This window comes from Mobula birostris, chromosome 18 (assembly GCF_030028105.1).
Source record: "Mobula birostris isolate sMobBir1 chromosome 18, sMobBir1.hap1, whole genome shotgun sequence".
Taxonomy (NCBI): Eukaryota; Metazoa; Chordata; class Chondrichthyes; order Myliobatiformes; family Myliobatidae; genus Mobula; species Mobula birostris.
In genome coordinates this window covers 3422106-3442052 of record NC_092387.1, presented here as the reverse complement: position 1 = coordinate 3442052, position 19947 = coordinate 3422106, and the positions used below count along the sequence as shown (strand labels likewise).

The window sequence follows — 19947 nt, the reverse complement described above, 5'->3', positions numbered from 1 at the left end:
TGTAGGATATTCCAAGACCTTGCATCCATTTCCAGAATTACTTGTTACTACTTAGGGTTAGAAACATGCTTTACTGAAGTTGGTTAACTGAACCTTGCCAAGTATTACAAGAACTCTCACTACTGATTATATTCTGCTGGGACTATGGACATAGAGATCAAGATCAGTTTCAATAATAATGCTATATGACATGGTCTACCCTCTGCTACGTACACAATCTAGATTGATATTATTAATTGAGCACAGCATCACTATCTGAAAATATCTGGGTTTTCAAAAGAAGAAAAAGTTGAACAGAGAAATACAGAGCATTTGATTTTTAACACAAGTGTAAATGAGAGATGACAGATACTAGAATATAAAGGCCATCGATCCTGATGCTGAAGAACAGTTATTTTTCAAAATTTGCACTTAATGTTTTTTTCAACTTAGCAAGATGTCAATGCCACAAATAGAAAAACATATCCAGCACTTTATAACTGACTATCTCATTACACACTCTTAAGAGTTTCTGAACGAATCAGGTTCAATACATATCACAAATTTCAGCATTTTCCCCTTTTTACTCAGTCTAGTTTTCTCATTCACATCATTTTCAATTTCTACTGATTTTCAAGATCATTCTTCCTTCAACTCCAAATTCCTCCCATTCATACCTACTGCTGCTCACCCAGATGTTTCACAGTCTCTCCTGCAGTATTCCTATTATTTTCTCCATAATCACAGTCTCTCTCCCAGCTATTCTGGTATTCCCACAAAATCCAGTCATCTCTTTGCTCTTGCAGTGTTTCTGCTCCTTCATTGTCCTGACATTTTCTCAGCATGCTACATTCTTGTTCATTCTGCAAAGCCCAATATTCAATGCTCCCCTGGGAGTCCCAGAGTAACCTCTCTCTCCTGCTAATCACTTCAATACCTTCTCAGTCTCCCTCTATCCCCCATAAATTCTCTATTCCCAATTCCTATTCATTCACCTCTAACTCCCCAGCTCCCTTTCCCAGGAATTCCAATTTCTCACTCTTTGTAATCCCTCTATCCCCATTCTTCCACATCCCTGTCATGGATTCAAATTCTCTCCTCACTTCCAGTTCCAATTAATTTTCCCCATTTTGTCCCGCCCTCCCTCTCAGAATAGGCAGCACCCGCTCAGTGCATTTCTCCCTCATTCCTGGTACAGTGTTTCACTTAATCCCAGTGTTGCTTTCCCAGGCTGAGCTCAGAATCAAAGTACGTTTATCGCGTTCAGCCCATCTGGTCCCTACTAGCCTTATCTGATTAAAACCGATCGAGAAATCCCTCTCCCCACAGCCTTGCACATACTTCCCACTCAGTCCCCCATCAGCTCCAATTTGAACGCCACAATGCATTTCAAACCCCAGCCACCAAACGAAGTTTTTCATCCTGTCACTTGTAGCTGCTTTGCTCATCACCTCCATTTCCCCGGCTCCTGCGAACCCCCCCCCCCCCAATCCCTTCACGACTGGGGACGCCCCACTCGGCTCCCTGGTCACCTCCTGTACTCCAAGGAAAAGCGTCGGCTTGTGCCGTGCACCTCAGGGCGACCCTCCCCTCACATCCCAAAACACCGGCATTCCCCGTCTCTTCATTCCCGGTGTTCCACCATGCCCGGGATCTCCTCGCCATCCCGGGATTCCACCTTTACCTGAGCTCCGGGCCGCGCTCAAAGCCGCCAGTGCCAACAGGAGCTGCAGTCGGCGCTCCGCCATCTCCCGCCACCGCCGCCGCAGGCCTGCGCCTGGGTATCGGGCGCCCGCTGCTGCCGCGCCGGTATTCGCCGCCCGTCCGCCGTCGGTCGAGAAGAGCTCGCCGAACCAAGCCGAGCCGAGCGAGGCTGCGAGCGGCCGCCACTCGCGGACAATACCCAGCATGGACGGGGCCGCCCACAAAATCCGGCCTGGAGCACAGCGCCCGTCGCAGCCAAACCCGCAACGGAATTCCCAAAGTGGATTGGATGGGCATTCCAACTGCAAAACCCGGCCTAGAGCTCCAGTCACCACAGCGACTGGACTGGAATCGCTGCAACAAAATTCGGGAGAATAATCTGGAGCTAAAAGCATTTAAAACAACGAACTGACTATACAGAAATCCTAATTAAAAATAGGATATGCTAGGGTTCTGCAAGTTTGGCACGTTACAAGCTGCCTGCTTATCATTTTCACTAAGTTTCCAAATAATTTTCTTCTCACTTTGCCAACAAATTTCACAGATTCACCACTATGTGGCTAAAGAAATTCCTCCTGATCTCTATTCTAAAGGTATATCCTTGTATTCTGAGGTTGTGTTCATTGTTATTAGACTTCCAGTTCATTGGTTATACTTAAGAGGGAGTTAGATATGGCCCTTGTGGCTACGGGGATCAGGGGGTATGGAGGGAAGGCTGGTGCAGGGTTCCGAGTTGGATGATCAGCCATGATCATAATAAATGGCGGTGCAGGCTCGAAGGGCCAAATGGCCTACTCCTGCACCTATTTTCTATGTTTCTATGAGTGCTCAGGAGGCTCACCGAAAGATTATGGAAAGTCTTAATCTGAAACGTTAACTATTTTTCCACATATACGTGCTGATCACCTCTGCCCAAATCTTGACTGCAGCAAATGAACAGGAATCACTGCTGTCAATTCTAATGTACATTAAAAAGTGAACCTTACTGAAGGACAGGCAGGCCTGTAACGTTTAACATAGCCTAGTTTAGTGATCAGTGACCTCTCGGCTAAAAACGTTAACTCTTTATTCCTTTCCATAGATGTTGCCTGGCCTGCTGAGTTCATCCAGCATTCTGTGGGTGTTATTCTGGATTTTCAGCATCTGCAGAATCTCTTGTGGCTATGAAAAAAAACTGGGTTCAAAGAGAGGACAAAGCATCTTTGAAATGTTTACGATGTTGCGTTAGGAAATGCAACAGCAAGCTCCCACATACAGTGATCTGATAATGATCAGCTGATTTCTCTCAATGATATTGACTGAATAAATAGGCCCAGGACAATGCAATCCTAAACTGATCTCCTAGTGGGAGCAGCAGAATATTTTACATTCACTTGGGGAAAAAAGTTAGGATCTAAAGTTCACATCACATCTGATACTGGAATATTCACTGAGCATTGTGCTGGTGTGTCAATTGAGTTTGTGCCCCCAATGTGGGATGGTGTACCACATAATGCACTGCAGTTATTTGTATATGAACACTGCCCTCAAAGTTGCCCCATAAATTGGATATCATATTGCTCACATTGCTATTCTTAAATAAAGAGCTGGATCTAAACCCTGGAGTTCCCAGTGATGTATTAGAAAGACTTTGGAGGTTCCTGACAACAGCTCACCACTACCTTTTCAAGAGCATTTAGAATTTGGTAATAACCTTGTTAACAAAAGCCCAAATCTTGTAAATGATTGCAAAAACCCTTAAGACATTAACTACAGGCTCAGTCAGAAAGATAGGATTTAGATTTTATTTCAAACATTTGCAAGCTGGGACCTCAGTAATGACTGCAGCCAATACCTGCATGTAAAGGAAATCCCTTCATTAGAAACTGGACCCTTTACGTCTGCATCCTCCTCAAGGTAGTTTGAAGGTATCAGAAGGAAAGAAATGGATGAACATCCCAGCTACTCTTTCCTAGTAAGGAGCTCAAGAATGTTAAGCAAGATTTGAATAAGGATCTGTCCTAAGGGAAGAACACAACAAACACACATTCTCACTGATGCAATGCATACAGTATTGTACACAACTACAGCATGTTTGTATTCCTTGCCACTGAATAATAAGGCACCATAAATAGAAAATAACTCACCTGCTGAAAGATGCCTTTTTTAAAAAACAGCATTTATTATAATACTTTGCTTTTACAAAAGTAAATGGTCACTGGATTGATACAGTACTTAACCACTGAAATTTAACAAAAAACCCTCTATTTTGTTGGACATTGACAATTTACATAAGAGAAAACAAAGCATATATTCTTCCAACAATCTGCCCATGAGGTATCTCTAGGCTTCACAAAAAAAGCAGAGCAACCAGTGTTAATAAAGCTTGAATCAATTTAAACCATGCCAAACGCTGCTTGCAAAAATCTTCCACAATTTAAAACATACATGTCATACTAACGTTCCCATTGCCAAGAAAAATATTGATCCTTGAAATCAAATTGCAATGCAAATTGACACTAAGCAGAATCCCAGCTTTTCAATGATCCATTTCTTATCTCTTGTCTTCACTGGGTCCATTGTGGTCGGACACAAAGTCACTAGAGGGAGCATGGAGACAGATCACAGTCCCAGTGCAATGCAAATGCTGAATTCCTGTTAATATCTTGCTGTTGATCGTGCAGAGTTGCCTTTGGCAGCAAATTCACAGTCAAAGACAAACCCAGGAGCACACCAAATGTGTAAATCAAAATGCTTAGGATCAGTTTGTCTTGTCTTTGCAAAATAACTTGCCAACTCTGCTGTTTTGATCATAAACAAATTCCACATAGTTTTGTATTACGGGTAACATTCCATATACAGTACATACAACCAGCTAGTGGACACTTCGCTGTAACAGAAAAACAATCAATTACACAAACCTCATTTTCACATTGGCTTTTGTGTGAATACTCGACATTGTATGGCACTACACTGCCTCCTACTGAGCAGAGGCCTCTAAGGCAGATGATAATTGAAAACAATTGATAAATGTTCAAGCTTGTTGCATTTATAACTTAAGCAGAGGATACATTTTGAGATCTTTCATCCTGCACTGGTTCTATGAAACATACTTTCAGGAACAACCTTCATTAGTATTAATGACCTGTGAAAAGTCACAGAACTAAAAAGCAAGGTTGACATCACATCTACCGAATGCATTTCTGCAAAAAAATCCCCTTTCAAGTGGAATATCTAATAGCATAAGCACAGTCACGGTGTTGTTGGAATGGAAAAGGAAACAGAAAAAAAACCAAATGTTCCTCAATACAAAAAGCATTAAGTAGCCAAGTTCACCCTCCAGTGTAAACATAGCTGATTGTCTGCTAAATTTGTAGCTGAATTTATGTCACAGTACGTCACAGCCTTTGGTTCAATGACATCTGAGAGAAAGCTAATCAGAGCAAAGATAGAAGTGATCTCAGTCAGCTGCCTGACTCAGACTTTGCCCTCAGTCAGGCAGCTCGTAACCTGGTGAGAATAGTGGGGAAACACACAACTTTCAAACTCAGTTTTAAATGTTCTTTTAAATTTACTTCCTCTACATTGGATGTCAAGATGTAGAATGAACAGCACAAGTAGCCCCATATTGTATGTGCCTCCCACCACCTCACTTCTGCACTTTTCCATTCTCTATGCGGTAACTTCAACAATCAGTACAAGCTATTCAATTGGGGAGCTTCGCAACTCTGGTCCAGCCTTCCAGGCACATACATTTTGCAGAAGCCCCTCCACACCCACCCTCCAAATGCATGCAGGGTTCTCTCCAACCCTCCCAGTCATTGACCAAATCAATGCCCCCATCTAACTACCACAGGGGAGTTTTACTTGCCATAGCTACATTTCCATTCCTTAAACGGAGATGCCAGACAGGCTAAATCAGAATCATGATCACTAACAGTTCATTACTCCTTTCTCGATAAAAAGGCTGAAAACTAGCAACTCCCACATCCCCACTCAGCACTTTGTTCATCCACTCCTCCTAAAGTATAGATTTCTGGGAAAATGTTGTTTCAAAGCCTGGCTTTCACTCTGAATTGGTGGTTTGATGCAGCAGCTTTCAAATACAGAAATCCATTCTGACTGGAAGTTATAAAGCTTTCCTGACTGAACGAAGGCATTAAACTGCAATCGTTCAGCATTAGGGGTGGTAAGAGAAAGGATACAGCTGATAGCAGGGAGCAATAAGGTGTTCTTCACCAGGTAAACGTAGTACATTTCCAATCACTAGCCTTTCAAATTTCAGTATTTCCTGAAAGAAGGGAGGAAGCAATGTCTGACAGTGGAAATGAAGCAAAGCCTTCTTTAAAGCCAAGTAGTAAGACTACTGCTTGGCCTGTTGTTCACCCGGCTTTGGGAAGCAATGCCTGCAACTCAGAAAAGCATCCTGTTTGCCAGTCCCCACATCCTGCAGTTTGCAATTAGAGTTGAATTAAGGCAAGCCATGAAAGAGACAATGGGCTGAATAGCCTAATTCTGCTCCTATGTCTTATGGTCTAAGCACTGTTATGTTAACTCAGCCAGACTAGAAGTGGCACTGAAACCACATTCATTCTGCATGTGAAAGTCTGCCAGTAAAAGATTATCCATGGATGAAAATCCACATGGAAGACCCATCCAATACATTGCATCTCACAAATAACTATATAACTACACCACAGACTCATTGTATCCCAAACCACTTAACTACATTTCCAAAGATTTCATCAAAAATAGGAAATGTAGAAAAGTTTGAAAAGATATATCTATATAAAAGAAAATGAAAAGATTTGAGATGTCCATAGAATACAGCAAATCTACAAATGAAAACTACATTCACTTACTTGTTGGCTTTCTTACACTATAGCTAGGATAAAAAAGAAGCACCTCACACCCGTACCTGCTGTCCCTTCTCCCTGCTCTAAGCCATGACACACACCCCACACTCAAAGAGCCATTCCTACACTACATAGAAAATTTGCCATTATTACAGTCAGGTTTGACTCTGTCTTGTTGAACACTGAGTCACATCACTGCCGCTCGGAATACAACAAGCCTTCCGCAGAGATGCTGTCTCCCAATCCTACAGTCCTGATTGGGTCAATGCAAACCAGCACAGGGGTAATGAAGAATGTAATGTTTTCTCTGTGCCATATGCCCACTGGATTGGTTGGACTCAATGTCATTTTCTTGGTCTTCAGTGATTTGTCGATGTTTGACAGAACAAATTGCATGGGGGATTTGAGAACAACTTTTGTGGGGTCAATGGCGTCGGTACCACATGCTTGACTCCCAGCAATTCGTGCACCAGCTGCAACAGATGCCACTTGATTGTTCCAGTAACCGTCAATGATTGCTATCACGTGGTAAGAGAGAGTGTGAAAATGAATGCGAGTTAAATCTGAATCCCTGGTTGAGTCTGTGCGCCCGTACTCTTTGAGGAGCCAGAAGATGATATCGCTGACCATTGCAACATCGGGAGTTCCACTCCAATACTGTTGTGAGCTGTGAGGCCCTGAACCAGCGCGACTGATGAACAAGAGTTCCTGCTCATTTAGGCCAATTGAGTTCACAAGAGTGAGAACCTGCTGAGGAAAAGAAAAGTGGATCAGATGGGAAATAATCTAACAGCATACCAAACAGTCAGGGGAATATAACCCTCAGTGATTATGTAGAGGTTAAAAGATGACTAGTTATTTGTCACACAATAGTTTAATTCACACCACTGTGGGAGGAGAGTGGGGGAGATCAAGCATAGATCTTTTGTATAATCCCAACGGCACATTAAAGAGCACACTGGTGGATTTGTTCTGGCTACAACGGCACAAAGTAAATGGAAGGATCCTTAAGAGTTACCAGCCAAAGGAAGTGCCTGGCTGCTGGAGGTGTACAGGATGTCCGTAGATGTTATTGGTTGGGAAGGACATGGGCGTGAAGGAAGGACAAGAAGAAAGGCATGGTGGATAGTGAGATCAGGGAGTGGTAGGAGCACACTGAGATCAAAAAGGTGGTGGTGTTGTACCTATTGCATTAAGGTTGATAAGTCTATTCCAGGCTATTGAGAAAGGCAAGAGAGGAGTTTGCTTGGGCTTTGACAAAGAAATGTCAAATACTAGAGGTCATAGTTTTCTGAGAGGGTGAAAATATAAGGGACATACACAGGGCGATTTTTGCTTCAAACACAGTGGTAAGCATTGCCAGAGATAGTGGTGCAAGCGGACAAAGTGCTGTTCAAGGGGCATTTAAACAGATACAAACACATGTGGAGAATGGAAGTATGTGGATCATTTATGGCAGATAGGATTAGTGTCATTTGGCATCATAGTTGACACAGACATTGTGGGCCTAAAGGCCGACTCATGTGCAGTACTGTTCCATACTCTACAATGAAGAGGGACTACACACTTGCAGATACCATTTCTAACTAGATGAAGACTGCTACAGCAACAGTGTAAATTTAACTAGAATCAAGACAGGAATGGTATCTGAGTGTGTCTCCTCAAGTTAACTGTGTTGGAACAAAGCAACCATCCCTGCTCGTTTATTATTCCACTTTTCAACTTCGAGGAATTTAAACTAATTTCACTTTCCCACATTCTGCCAATTCAGTAAAATAGCAGTGTGAGGTTGAATCATTCCACCACAGTACAACATAGATCTACACCCTCCATCTACCCCAAAAACAATCATTACCTGTCCCACAATTGTGTTCATGTACGCAGTGTCCGTCATGCTGGCAAGCTCCAGGTGCACTGAGATTTCATTGGGGATCTGAGAGATTAACAGGCTCACCTGTGATGTGGATTAATTGGGGAATGGGTAGAGCAAACAAAGTCATTATGTTCAAGCTGAAACAGACATTGGTTACAGTTCAGAGAAATATCAGTCCTGCTTTAAGAAACATTTAGGATTGTCGTAACAAAATCCAATACTAACCTTCAGCAAGTAATGAAATGTTCTCAGTTATTGTCGACCCTCTGCTCCTCACTTGGGAAGACCTCAGTTTTCTTGACAGCATTAATACCATCATCTCCTCAAAACTAATTAATAAGTTTCAAGACCTTGGCCTCAATATCTCCTTGTGCAACTGGATCCTCAATTTCCTCACTTGCAGGCCGCAGTCAGTTCAGATTGGCAACAATATCTCCTCCTCAATCTCTATCAGCACACATGCACCACAAGGCTGTGCGCTTAGTTCCCTGCTCCTACTCGATTTATGCTTATGACTGTGAGGCTAAGCACAGCTCTAATGCCATATTCAAGTTTGCTGACAACACCACTGTCACAGGCCAAATCAAAGGTGGTAACGAATCAGCATATGGGGGGGGGGGGGGGGACTGAAAATCTTACTGAGTGATGCCACAACAATCTCTTACACAATGTCAGCAAGACCGAGGAGAAAACAGGAGATTCATAAGCCAGTCCTCATCCGAGGATCAGAGGTAGAAAGGGTCAGCAGCTTTAAATTCCTCAGTGTTATCATTTCAGAGGACCTCCCCTGGGTCCAGTACGTAAGCACAGCAGCGCCTTTACTTCCTTAGGAGCTTTCAAAAATTCACCATGACATCTAAAATTTTGACAAACTTCCTATAGGTGTGTGGTGGCTAGTATACTAACTGGCTGCATCACAATCTGATATGGAAACACCAATACCTGTGAACAGATAATCCCACAAAAAAAAAGTGGATACAGTCCAGTCAATCATGGGTAAAGCCCTTCCCACCATTGAGCACATCTACACAGAGTATTGTCACAGGAAAGTATCATCCATCATCAGGGTCCCCCACCAGCCAAGTCAAGGTCTCTTCTTGCTGCTGCCATCAGGAAGGTGGTACAGGAACTCAGGACTCACTACCAGGTCCAGGCCCTCAACCATTAGGCTCTTGAACCAAAGGGGGTAACTTCACTCGACAATCACTTGCCCTATCGTTGAAATGCTCCCACAACCTATGGACTTACCTTGAAGGACTCTTCATCAAATGCTCTTGATATTTAATGCTTGTTTATTTACTATTATTTCTTTCTGTATTTGTACAGTTCATTGTCTGTTGCACACTGATTGAATTGGTGTGTTTTCTTCTTGATTCTATCATGGTTATTATTCTAATATGGATTTACTGAGTATGCCCACAAGAAAATGAATCTCACAGTTGTATATGGTGCCATATATGTACCTTGATAAGAAATTTACTTTGAACTTGCTTGAGTGCAAGTCCATATTGAAAACAAGTTTCAAAGGACTCAACTTTGTTATGTATGGTTTTCATGGATCCTATTGTACAGCAGGTTACAGGATTGTCTGCAGTATTGAAATTCACGACAAGTTTTCAATACTGCAGCAATCCTGAAATCATCTGCTACCCTGACACAAATATAGGATAGAAAAAACACATGTTTTGAGCTGTCTGTCCCCTTCTGATGGGAGAGCTGATGTACAGACAGGTGTGCTTAAGCACATTAGGAAGGTCTGCCAGAAGGAAAATGATGTTATCGCTGGAGAGTCTGCATCTGGCATCCTAAATAGAAAAGGAGCTATAGAAATTAGTGTTATTTGATGTACTTAAATGGCAAGTCTTCAGCTCAAACAACAGGTCTGGGATCCCAGATAGTCTTTCCAGGTGAGGCAGTACTTCACCTGCGAATCTATTGCATCTGGTGCTCCCATTGCGGCCTCCTCCACGTTGATGAGACCCATCATAAATTGGCACACTGCTTCGTTAAGTACCTCCACTCTGTCCACCAAAAGCAGAACTTGCTGATGGACAAGCATGACGAGGTGGAGGAGCATCACCTTATATTCCAGCAACACACATAAAATTTGCTGGTGAACGCAGCAGGCTAGGCAGCATCTCCAGGAAGAGGTACAGTCGACGTTTCGGGCCAAGACTCTTCGTCAGGACTAACTGAAAGAGTTGAAAGTGGGAGGGGGAGGGGGAGGGGGAGATCCAAAATGATAGGAGGGGGAGGGATGGAGCCAAGAGCTGGACAGTTGATTGGCAAAAGGGATATGAGAGGATCATGGGACAGGAGGCCTAGGGAGAAGGAAAAGGGGGAGGGGGGAAAAACCCAGAGGATGGGCAAGGGGTATTGTGAGAGAGACAGAGGGAGAAAAAGCAGAGAGAGAAAAAGAATGTGTGATATTCCATCTGGACCTGATGGCCTCTAACCTGATGGCGTGAATATTGATTTCTCTTTCCAATTAAAAAAAATTCTCACCCCCTCCACTCTTCCTCTATTTCCCACTCAGACCTCTTAACTCTGTTCACCTGCCTATCATCTCCCCCTGGATCCCCTCCTCCTCCTTCTTCTCCTACAGTCTCCTCTCCTATCAAATTCCTTCCTCTCCAACCCATTACCTTTCCTATCCATCTGGCTTCACCTATCACCTTCTAGCTGGTCCTCCTTCCCCCTCCCCACCTTTTTATTCTGGCATCTTCCCCACTTCCTTCCCAGTCCTGAAGAAGGATCTCAGCCCAAAACATCGACTGTTTACTCATTTCCATAGATGCTACCTGACCTGCTGATTTACTCCAGCATTTTGTGTGTTGCTTTGGTCTTCCAGCATCTACAGACTTGCTTGTGTTTAAAGTACAACAACAGTTGTTACCTTCCAACCATCAGGCTCCAAGACCAGTGTGGATGTCACTGAACAGACTCACAGCCTGTTGACTCACTTTCAGGGACAGATGGAATATAGTAGGGAAGTGTATGGTGATGCACTTTAATAGAAGGAATAAAGGTGTAGACGATTTTCTAAACAGGGAGAAAATTCAGAAAATCTAAGGTGCAAAGGGACTTGGGAGCCCTTGTGCAGGATTCCCTAAAAGGTTATCCTGCAGATTGAGTCAAGTTAAGGGCAGCAATTGGAATATTGTCATTCATTTCGAGACAATGAGAATAAGAGCAAGTATGTAATCCTGAGTCTCTATAAGGCATAGGGTCAGACCTCACTTGAAGATATTGCGAGCCGTTTTGGGCCCTTTATCTAAAAAAAAAGTGTTAGCATTGCAGAAGGTCCAGATGAGGTCCCCAAGATTTATTCCAGGAATAAAAGGGTTAATGTATGAGGAGTGTTTAATGGCTCTGGGGCTGCACTCGCTGGAGTTTAGATCAAGGGGGCATCTCATTGAAACCTATTAAAAATATTGAAAGGCCTAGCCAGAGTAGATGTGTAGAAGATGCTTCATATAATGGGCGAGTCTAAGACCAGGGCACAGCCTCTGAAGAGAGGTGCATCTATTTAGAACAGAGATGAAAAGCAATTTATTTGGCCAGAGGGTGGTGAGTCTGTGGAATTCATTGCCACAGATGACTGTGCTAGCCAGGCTATTTAGTATATTTAATAGAGGTTGATAGGTTCTTGGTTAGCCAGGGTGTCAAAGGTTACAGGGAGAAGGCAAGAAAATGTGGTTGTGAGCAATAATAAATCAGCCATGATGGAATGGTGCAGCAGACTTGATGGACCTAATTATGCTCCTACGTCTTCTGGTTATGGGACTCTGCCTTTGTTATGTATGGCTTTCATGGTTTCTATTGTACTTTATTTTCCTGTGGGTGAAAGAAAATGAATTCATGGTAAACATACTTTGAATTTTGATATTCAAACAGTACAGAAATGCTTTAGAAAGTTGTTGATCTGGACAGCTTTCCTGTTCTTCGGGTGAGGGATGGTGTGTTGCCTCCCAGGTGCCAGGGTACGGGATGTCTCGGATCAGGTCCAGAATATTCTGAAGGGAGAGGGCGAGCAGCCATCTGTCTTGGTACATGTTGGTACCAATGACATAGATAGGAAAAGGGAGGCGGTCCTGAAGAGAGATTTCTGGGAGTTAGGAAGGAAGCTGAGAAGCAGGACCTCCAGGGTAGTAATCTCGGGATTGCTACCTGTGCCACGTGCTAGCGAGGGCAAGAATAGTCGGATCAGGCAGATGAATGTGTGGCTGAGAGACTGGTGCAGGGGGCAGGGCTTCAGATTCTTGGATCATTGGGATCTCTTCTGGGGGAAGTATGACCTGTTCAAAAAGGATGGGTTACACCTGAACCCGAAGGGGACCAATATCCTGGGGGGAAGGTTTAATAGAGCTGTTAGGGAGGGATTAAACTAATTTGGCGGGGGGATGGGAACCAGAATGATAGAGCAGAGGAGGGGGAAAACAGAAATAAATCTAAGATAGTGAGCAGTAAGGATGTCAGGAAGGACAGGCAGGGGATGAGGCAAATTTGCAGCCATTGGGATGAGTTACAGTGCAATCAAAGCAAAAAGTACCAAATACTGGACTTAAGGTGTTATACTTAAATGCACGCAGCATAAGGAATAAGGTGGATGATCTTGTTGTACAGCTACAGATTGGCAGGTATGATATTGTGGCCATCACTGAGACGTGGCTAAAGGATGCATGTCTCTGGGAGCTGAACGTCCAAGGATACACAGTGTATCGGAAGGATAGGAAGGTAGGCAGAGGGGGTGGCGTGACTTTATTGGTAAGAAATTATATTAAATCATTAGAGAGGTGACATAGGATCAGAAGGTGCAGAATCTTTATGGGTTGAGCTAAGAAATTGCAGGGGTAAAAGGATCTTGATGGCAGCTATATACAGGCCTCCTAACAGCTGCCGTGATATGGATTACAAATTACAACAGGAAATAGAAAAGGCTGGTCAGAAGGGCAGTGTTATGATCACTGTGGGGGATTTTAACATGCGAGTAGATTGGGAAAATCAGGTCAGCACTGGATCTCAAGAGAGAGAATTTGTAGAATGTCTACAAGATGGCTTTTTAGAACAGCTTGTTGTTGAGCCCACTAGGAGATCGGCTGAACTGGATTGGGTATTGTGTAATGAACCAGAGATTATTAGGAACCCTTAGGAGGCAGTGATCATAACATGATTGAGCTCACTGTGAAATTTGAGAATGAGAAGCCAAAATCCGATGTGTCGGTATTTCAGTGGAGTAAAGGAAATTACAGTGGCATGAGAGAGGAACTGGCCAAAGTTGACTGGAAAGGGACATTGGCGGGAAGGACGGCAGAGCAGCAGTGGCTGGAGTTTATGTGAGAAGTGAGGAAGGTGCAAGACAAATATATTCCAAAAAAGAAGAAATTTTCTAATGGAAAAAGGATGCAACCGTGGCTGACAAGAGGAGTCAAAGCCAAAGTTAAAGCAAAGGAGAGGGCATACAAGGAAGCAAAAATTAGTGGGAAGACAGAGGATTGGGAAGGTTTAAAAGCTTGCAAAAGGAAACTAAGAAGGTCATTAAGAGGGAAAAGATGAACTATGAAAGGAAGCTAGCAAATAATATCAAAGAGGATACTAAAAGCTTTTTCAAGTATATAAAGAGTAAAAGACAGGTGAGAGTAGATATAGAACCAATAGAAAATGATGCTGGAGAAACTGTAATGGGAGATAAGGAGATGATGGAGGAACTGAACGAGTATTTTGCATCAGTCTTCACTGAGGAAGACATCAACAGTACACCGGACACTCAAGGGTGTCAGGGAAGAGAAGTGTGCACAGTCACAATTACGACAGAGAAAGTACTCAGGAAGCTGAATAGTCTAAGGGTAGACAAATCTCCCAGACCAGATGGAATGCATCCTCGTGTTCTGAAAGAAGTAGCAGTGGAGATAGCGGAGGCATTAGCGATGATCTTTCAAACGTCAATTGATCCTGGCATGGTTCCGGAGGACAGGAAGATTGCAGATGTCACTCTGCTATTTAAGAAGGAGGCAAAGAAACAAAAAGGAAATTATAGACCTGTTAGCTTGACATCGGCGGTTGGGAAGTTGTTGGAGTCGATTGTCAAAGATGAGATTACAGAGTACCTGGAGACATATGACAAGATAGGCAGAATTCAGCATGGTTTCCTTAAAGGAAAATCCTGCCTGACAAACCTATTGTAATTTTTTGAGGAAATTACAAGTAGGCTAGACAAGGGAGATGCAGTGAATGTTGTGTATTTGGATTTTCAGAAGGCCTTTGACAAGGTGCCACACATGAGGCTGCTAATTTAAGATAAGAGCCCATGGAATTTCGGGAAAGTTACATACGTGGCTAGAGCGTTAGCTGATTGGCAGGAAACAGAGTGGGAATAAAGGGATCCTATTCTGGTTGGCTGCCGGTTACCAGTGGTGTTCCACAGGGTCTGTGTTGGGGCTGCTTCTTTTTACTTTGTACATTAACCATTTGGATTATGGAACAGATGGCTTTGTGGCTAAGTTTGCTGATGATACAAAGGTAGGTGGAAGGGCCGGTAGTGTTGAGGAAACAGAGTCTACAGAGAGACTTGGATAGATTGGGAGAATGGGCAGAGAAGTGGCAAATGAAATACAATGTTGGAAAGTGTATGGTTATGCACGTTGGCAGAAGAAATACACGGGCAGACTATTATCTAAATGGGGAGAGAATTCAAAAGTTCTGAAGTGCAACGGGACTTGAGAGTCCTCGTACAGGATACCCTTTAAGATTAACCTCCAGGTTGAGTCGGTGGAAAAGGCGGCAAATGCAATGTTGGCATTCATTTCTAGAGGAATAGAGTATGGGAGCATACATGATGTTGAGACTCTATAAGGCACTGGTAAGACCACACTTGGAGTACTGTGTGCAGTTTTGGGCTCCTTATTTAAGAAAGGATATGCTGATGTTGGAGAAGGTTCAGAGAAGATTCACTAGAATAATTCCAGGAATGAGAAGGTTAACATACGAGGAATGTTTGACTGCTCTTGGACTGTACTCCTTGGAGTTTAGAAGAATGAGGGGGGACCTCATAGAAACATTTCGAATGTTGAAAGGCATGGACAGAGTGGATGTGGCAAAGTTGTTTCCCATGGTGGGGGAGTCTAGTATGAGAGGGCATGACTTAAGGATTGAGGGGCGCCCATTCAAAACAGAGATGTGAAGAAATTTTTTTCGTCAGAGGGTGGTGAATCTGTGGAATTTGTTGCCACAGGCGGCAGTGGAGGTCAAGTAATTGGGTGTATTTAAGGCAGAGATTGATAGGTATCTGAGTAGCCAGGGCATCAAAGGTTATGGTGAGAAGGCGGGGGAATGGGACTAAATGGGAGAATGGATCAGCTCATGATAGAATGTCCGAGCAGACTCAATGGGCCTAATGGCCAACTTCTGCTCCTTTGCCTTATGGTCTTATGGAATCAATCATCTTCCCTCTTGTGGCTGCAATGGGATTTTGGGCTTTGCAGGTGGCTGCAACTTTCTCTGTTTGATGATGGTGATTATGGTTGTATGATAGTGGACTAAGAGAGGCTTAAGATCAGAGTCACTCTCAGCATTGCCTCCAAATGGAAAGCAATTTTTGGTTTACCCGAAACCCAAAGCAGTTTGCTCATCCCTCAAGATATACATGTGGCAGGGTATCCTCCTTCCCAGCTGATCCTTGTAAAGCATCTTAAGGAGATAGAAATTTTTTTTTGTAATTTATTTTTTATTGAAATTCAGCATCATTCAAACCTTTCCATAAGATGTACTTCAGATACTGTATGTATATATCATATATTCATGTTTGCCACAAATCTCCACATAGTATTTATCTGACGTATACACTTATAGAAAAGAAAGAAAAGGGAAAACTATGTACAAGTAGGAAGTGATTTTTTTACAACATAATCACTGATTTGTGGGAATAAAAAAAGAGATAAATATTTAATGAATATATTGCTGGTGGCTGGTAAAAAGACTCTTACCAGGAAATGGTTATCACAGGAGAGCCCAACTTTAAACGCATGGATGGAAATTACAATGGACATTTACAAAATGGAGAAGATAACAGCATCTGTCAATCATAAATTGGAACAATTTGATTTGTACTGGGGAAAATGGTTTAACTATATAACATCCCATAGGCCTGATTTTATTCTCACAAATTATGATTATGTTGTAAAAAAAAAAGATAGAAATTTTTTAAAACTGCAGAGGTTGGAAATCTGCAATAAAAGTAGAAAAGGCTAGGAACACTGCAGGCCCATTGACGTTGTGGCTCAGGTTTAGTTTTTTGGATTCTAGGTGTTCAGAGGACAGACAGGGGAGGAGCGTGTGGGGATCTCATTGAAACCTGATTGTTGAAAGGACTAGATAAGGTGGATGTGGAGAGGATGTTTCCTATGGTGGGGGGTCTCCCGAACTATAGGGCACAAACTCAAAATTGAGGGGTGGCCTTTTGGAACAGGGTAAGACCATAAGACACAGGAGCAAAATCAGACCATTGTACACATCATACCTTGCCTGGAAGAGAGCCCAATAATCCAGAAAACTGAAACACTGCCCCCTGCACCAATTCTTCAGCCATACATTCATCTGCTATCATCCTATTCGTACTCTCACCAACACATGGCACAGGCAATCCAGAGATTACTGGCTCGGAGGTCCTGATTTTCAGCTTTCTATCTGGCTCCTGAAATTCTCTCTTCAAGACCGCCACCCTTTTCCTACCTATGTCATTGGTGCCAATATGTATCAAGACTTCTATCTGCTCACCCACCCCCTTTAGAATGCTGTGGACCGGATCCCTGGCGCTTGGGAGGTAACATACTATCCAGCTGTCTCTTTCACATCCACAGAATCTTGTGTTTACTCCTCCAACTATAGAATCCTCTATCACTACTGCAGTCCTCTTCTCCCCCCTTTTGAGCCATAGCAGCAGACTTATTGCCAGAGACTCGTTCACTGCGGCTCCGCCTGGTTGGTCATCCCCCTTAACAGTATTCAAAGCAGTATACTTATTGAGGGGAATAGCCACAGGGGTACTCTGTACTGGCTGCCTATTTCCCTTCCTTCTCCTGACAGTCACCCCAGTACCTGCCTCCTGCAACTTAGAAGTAACACCCTCCCTGTAGCTCCTATCTATCAAGTCCTCATTTTCCTTGTGCAAGACTCCCAGAAAGTTGATTCACAGGATGAGTCTGTGGTAAAGAAGGCAAAAGGAATGTTGGCATTTATTTCAGGGGGAATAGAATATAAAAACAAGGAGATGATGCTGATGCTTTATGAGACACTAGTCAGGCTGTGATTGAAGGTTGAGTCTGTAGGAACTGAGGAAACCAGCGATCCCCAGGTTGGCCATCATGCAAGTTCATGCTGGAATATGTGGCCATACTTGTAGGCTTCCCCCAGCACATCCTTGGGTGTGTTCATTGTTGAAGTAAACAATGCAGTTCACTGTATGTTTTGATGTACAGTACATGTAATAAAATAAATCTGAATCTGAGGTAATCAAATTCAATGGAAAGAGAAGCAAGGTTCATGTTTCAGGTCAGACACTATTGACCTCTGAGTGTCTTCAGCATTGTCTGGTTTTACTTGCTAAGGGTAGAAATGACTTTGCTTGATTCACCTTTGCTTTGAAAAGTCTCCTGCCATCACAGTACCTGCACTTACTGCCTCCGTCACAAGGCAGCTTGGGGTACACTTAAAGAGAAGTTCAAACCAGCAGCTGCTGGCCTTGGATATGTCAGCACCTTCACAAGATCCACCATTCCTTTCTGTTCTTTTATGTTACTTCATGACAAGGTTCAAGATTATTCAATGTCACTTCCAGTACACAAGTGTAAAGGAGAACAAAACAATTGTTAATCTGGATCCAATGCAGCACCAAAAAAAAATTACAATAAGATAAAAGAACACAATTTTAGAAACACAATAAATACAAATACATCAGAATAGCTTACATACAAAGATTTATTGTAAGTCCATAAAGTGACACTAGGCTCAGGGGATCATGTACATTAGGTGACTGATAGGAAATGATAACAAGATAATGGGGGAGCTGTGGAGGACCGGGATACAGCATGGAACAGGCTTTTTGGCCAAACTAGCCACACTGACCAGGGTTAAATAGGATTTAACCCGAGCCTAATTACAGGACAATTTACAATGACCAATTAATCTACTGACTAGAACATCTTTGGAATATGGGAGAAAACCATGCACTTAGAGGAAACCCATGCGTTCATGGGGAGAAGCATACAAACTCTTTACAGATGGTGACGGAATTAAACCCCAACAATCCGAGCTGTAACAGCATCATGCTAACTGCTACTGTGGCACCCTAATCATGCCATAACAATCCTGCCTTTCCTTGGATAATCAAACTCAGGAGTACATGCTGCTGATTCTATTAACCACAAGCTTCACCCGTTGTTTTCAGTCTCTCAGTTACACCATCATTGTTTTACACAATACATATACCCAGGGGGAACCATCTCCATAAGCAACAGGAATCTATAAGAGTAACACTCTGATAATACAATAATTGTTTGTCATCTGGCTCACCAGGTAGTTTCCTGCACCCTCTTTAAAAAGATAGGGGCCCCACTTCCCACAACCCTCCAAATTCACCCAGTTCACGAGAAAATTTATTATATTGAATTAAAAGCAGATTGGGATATTAACAGGAACAATGTCTAATCATGCCAGAAACCTGCCAGTCTAGCATACCAATGTCTTGAGGTAACAGATTATCAGAGTTTCACACACAAAAATTGCTGGTGAACGCAGCAGCCAGGCAGCAGCTATAGGAACAGGTACAGTCAACGTTTCGGGCCAAGACCCTTCATCAGGACTAACTGAATAGAGATCTCTTCTTTCAGTTAGTCCTGACGAAGGGTCTCGGTCCGAAACGTTGACTGTAAATCTTCCTAGAGATGCTGCCTGGCCTGCTGCATTCACCAGCAATTTTTATGTGTGTTGCTTGAAATTCCAGCATCTGCAGATTTCCTCGTGTTTGCGATTATCAGAGTTTAATGTCTTTTCAATAGTCAATTGTGTCAATTAGATGCCATTCCTCTCAAGAGATACTTGTGAGAATGATTTGTGTAAACAGCTGTGTATTTCAGAAGAGGTGTCAGTGGAGTGGACACTGATCTTTGTTGGTACAGCTGCATCTCCTGGTATTTCAGCTGCTAACAATGAAATCATCTCTTTCTCTGCCACCTAATGATTATTTGTTACAGTGAAAGAAAGCTTTGTAAATCAGAGACACATAACCCCACGACTTGACTGTGTTATTGTGGTGAATCTTTATAAATTGAGCATTTGATAAGTAAAGGGATACTGGCAGATCAATAATGACTTCTGTTGAAAGAAATGAATCAGAATCCAGTTGTCTATTAATGGAAGGAGAAAGAAATTCTTCTGTGACAATTCAACAACTGTGCAGAGGGTGAGAACATCAGCACTGCATCAGAGCAGAACTGTAATTCTGACAAATGCACTGAAGCCTTCTAAAAAGCAATAACAGCAGACCAAAAAATAACAAAGGGG

The 19947-nt window shown here is 42.9% G+C and overlaps 2 protein-coding genes across 6 annotated transcripts in view; both read right to left on the bottom strand.

The window, feature by feature from the left end:
* Positions 1-1909, bottom strand: part of LOC140211906 (neogenin-like) — a 343448-nt gene extending 341539 nt beyond the window's left edge. For both annotated transcript variants that reach the window (XM_072282103.1, XM_072282104.1), the window contains exon 1: positions 1664-1909. In XM_072282103.1, coding sequence (XP_072138204.1) covers positions 1664-1889 — 226 coding nt within the window. In that variant the 5' untranslated portion in view covers positions 1890-1909. The remainder of the gene's footprint in view (positions 1-1663) is intronic.
* Positions 1910-3822: 1913 nt separating this feature from the next.
* adpgk (ADP-dependent glucokinase) overlaps positions 3823-19947 on the bottom strand; it is a 37033-nt gene continuing 20908 nt past the window's right edge. For 3 of the 4 annotated variants that reach the window (XM_072282101.1, XM_072282102.1, XM_072282099.1), the window contains 2 exons: positions 8374-8472; positions 3823-7268 (listed from right to left, as the gene is read on the bottom strand). In XM_072282101.1, the coding sequence (XP_072138202.1) occupies positions 6711-7268; positions 8374-8472 (657 nt within the window). In that variant the 3' untranslated portion in view covers positions 3823-6710. The remainder of the gene's footprint in view (positions 7269-8373; positions 8473-19947) is intronic. The other variant, XM_072282100.1, reaches the window with a different exon arrangement.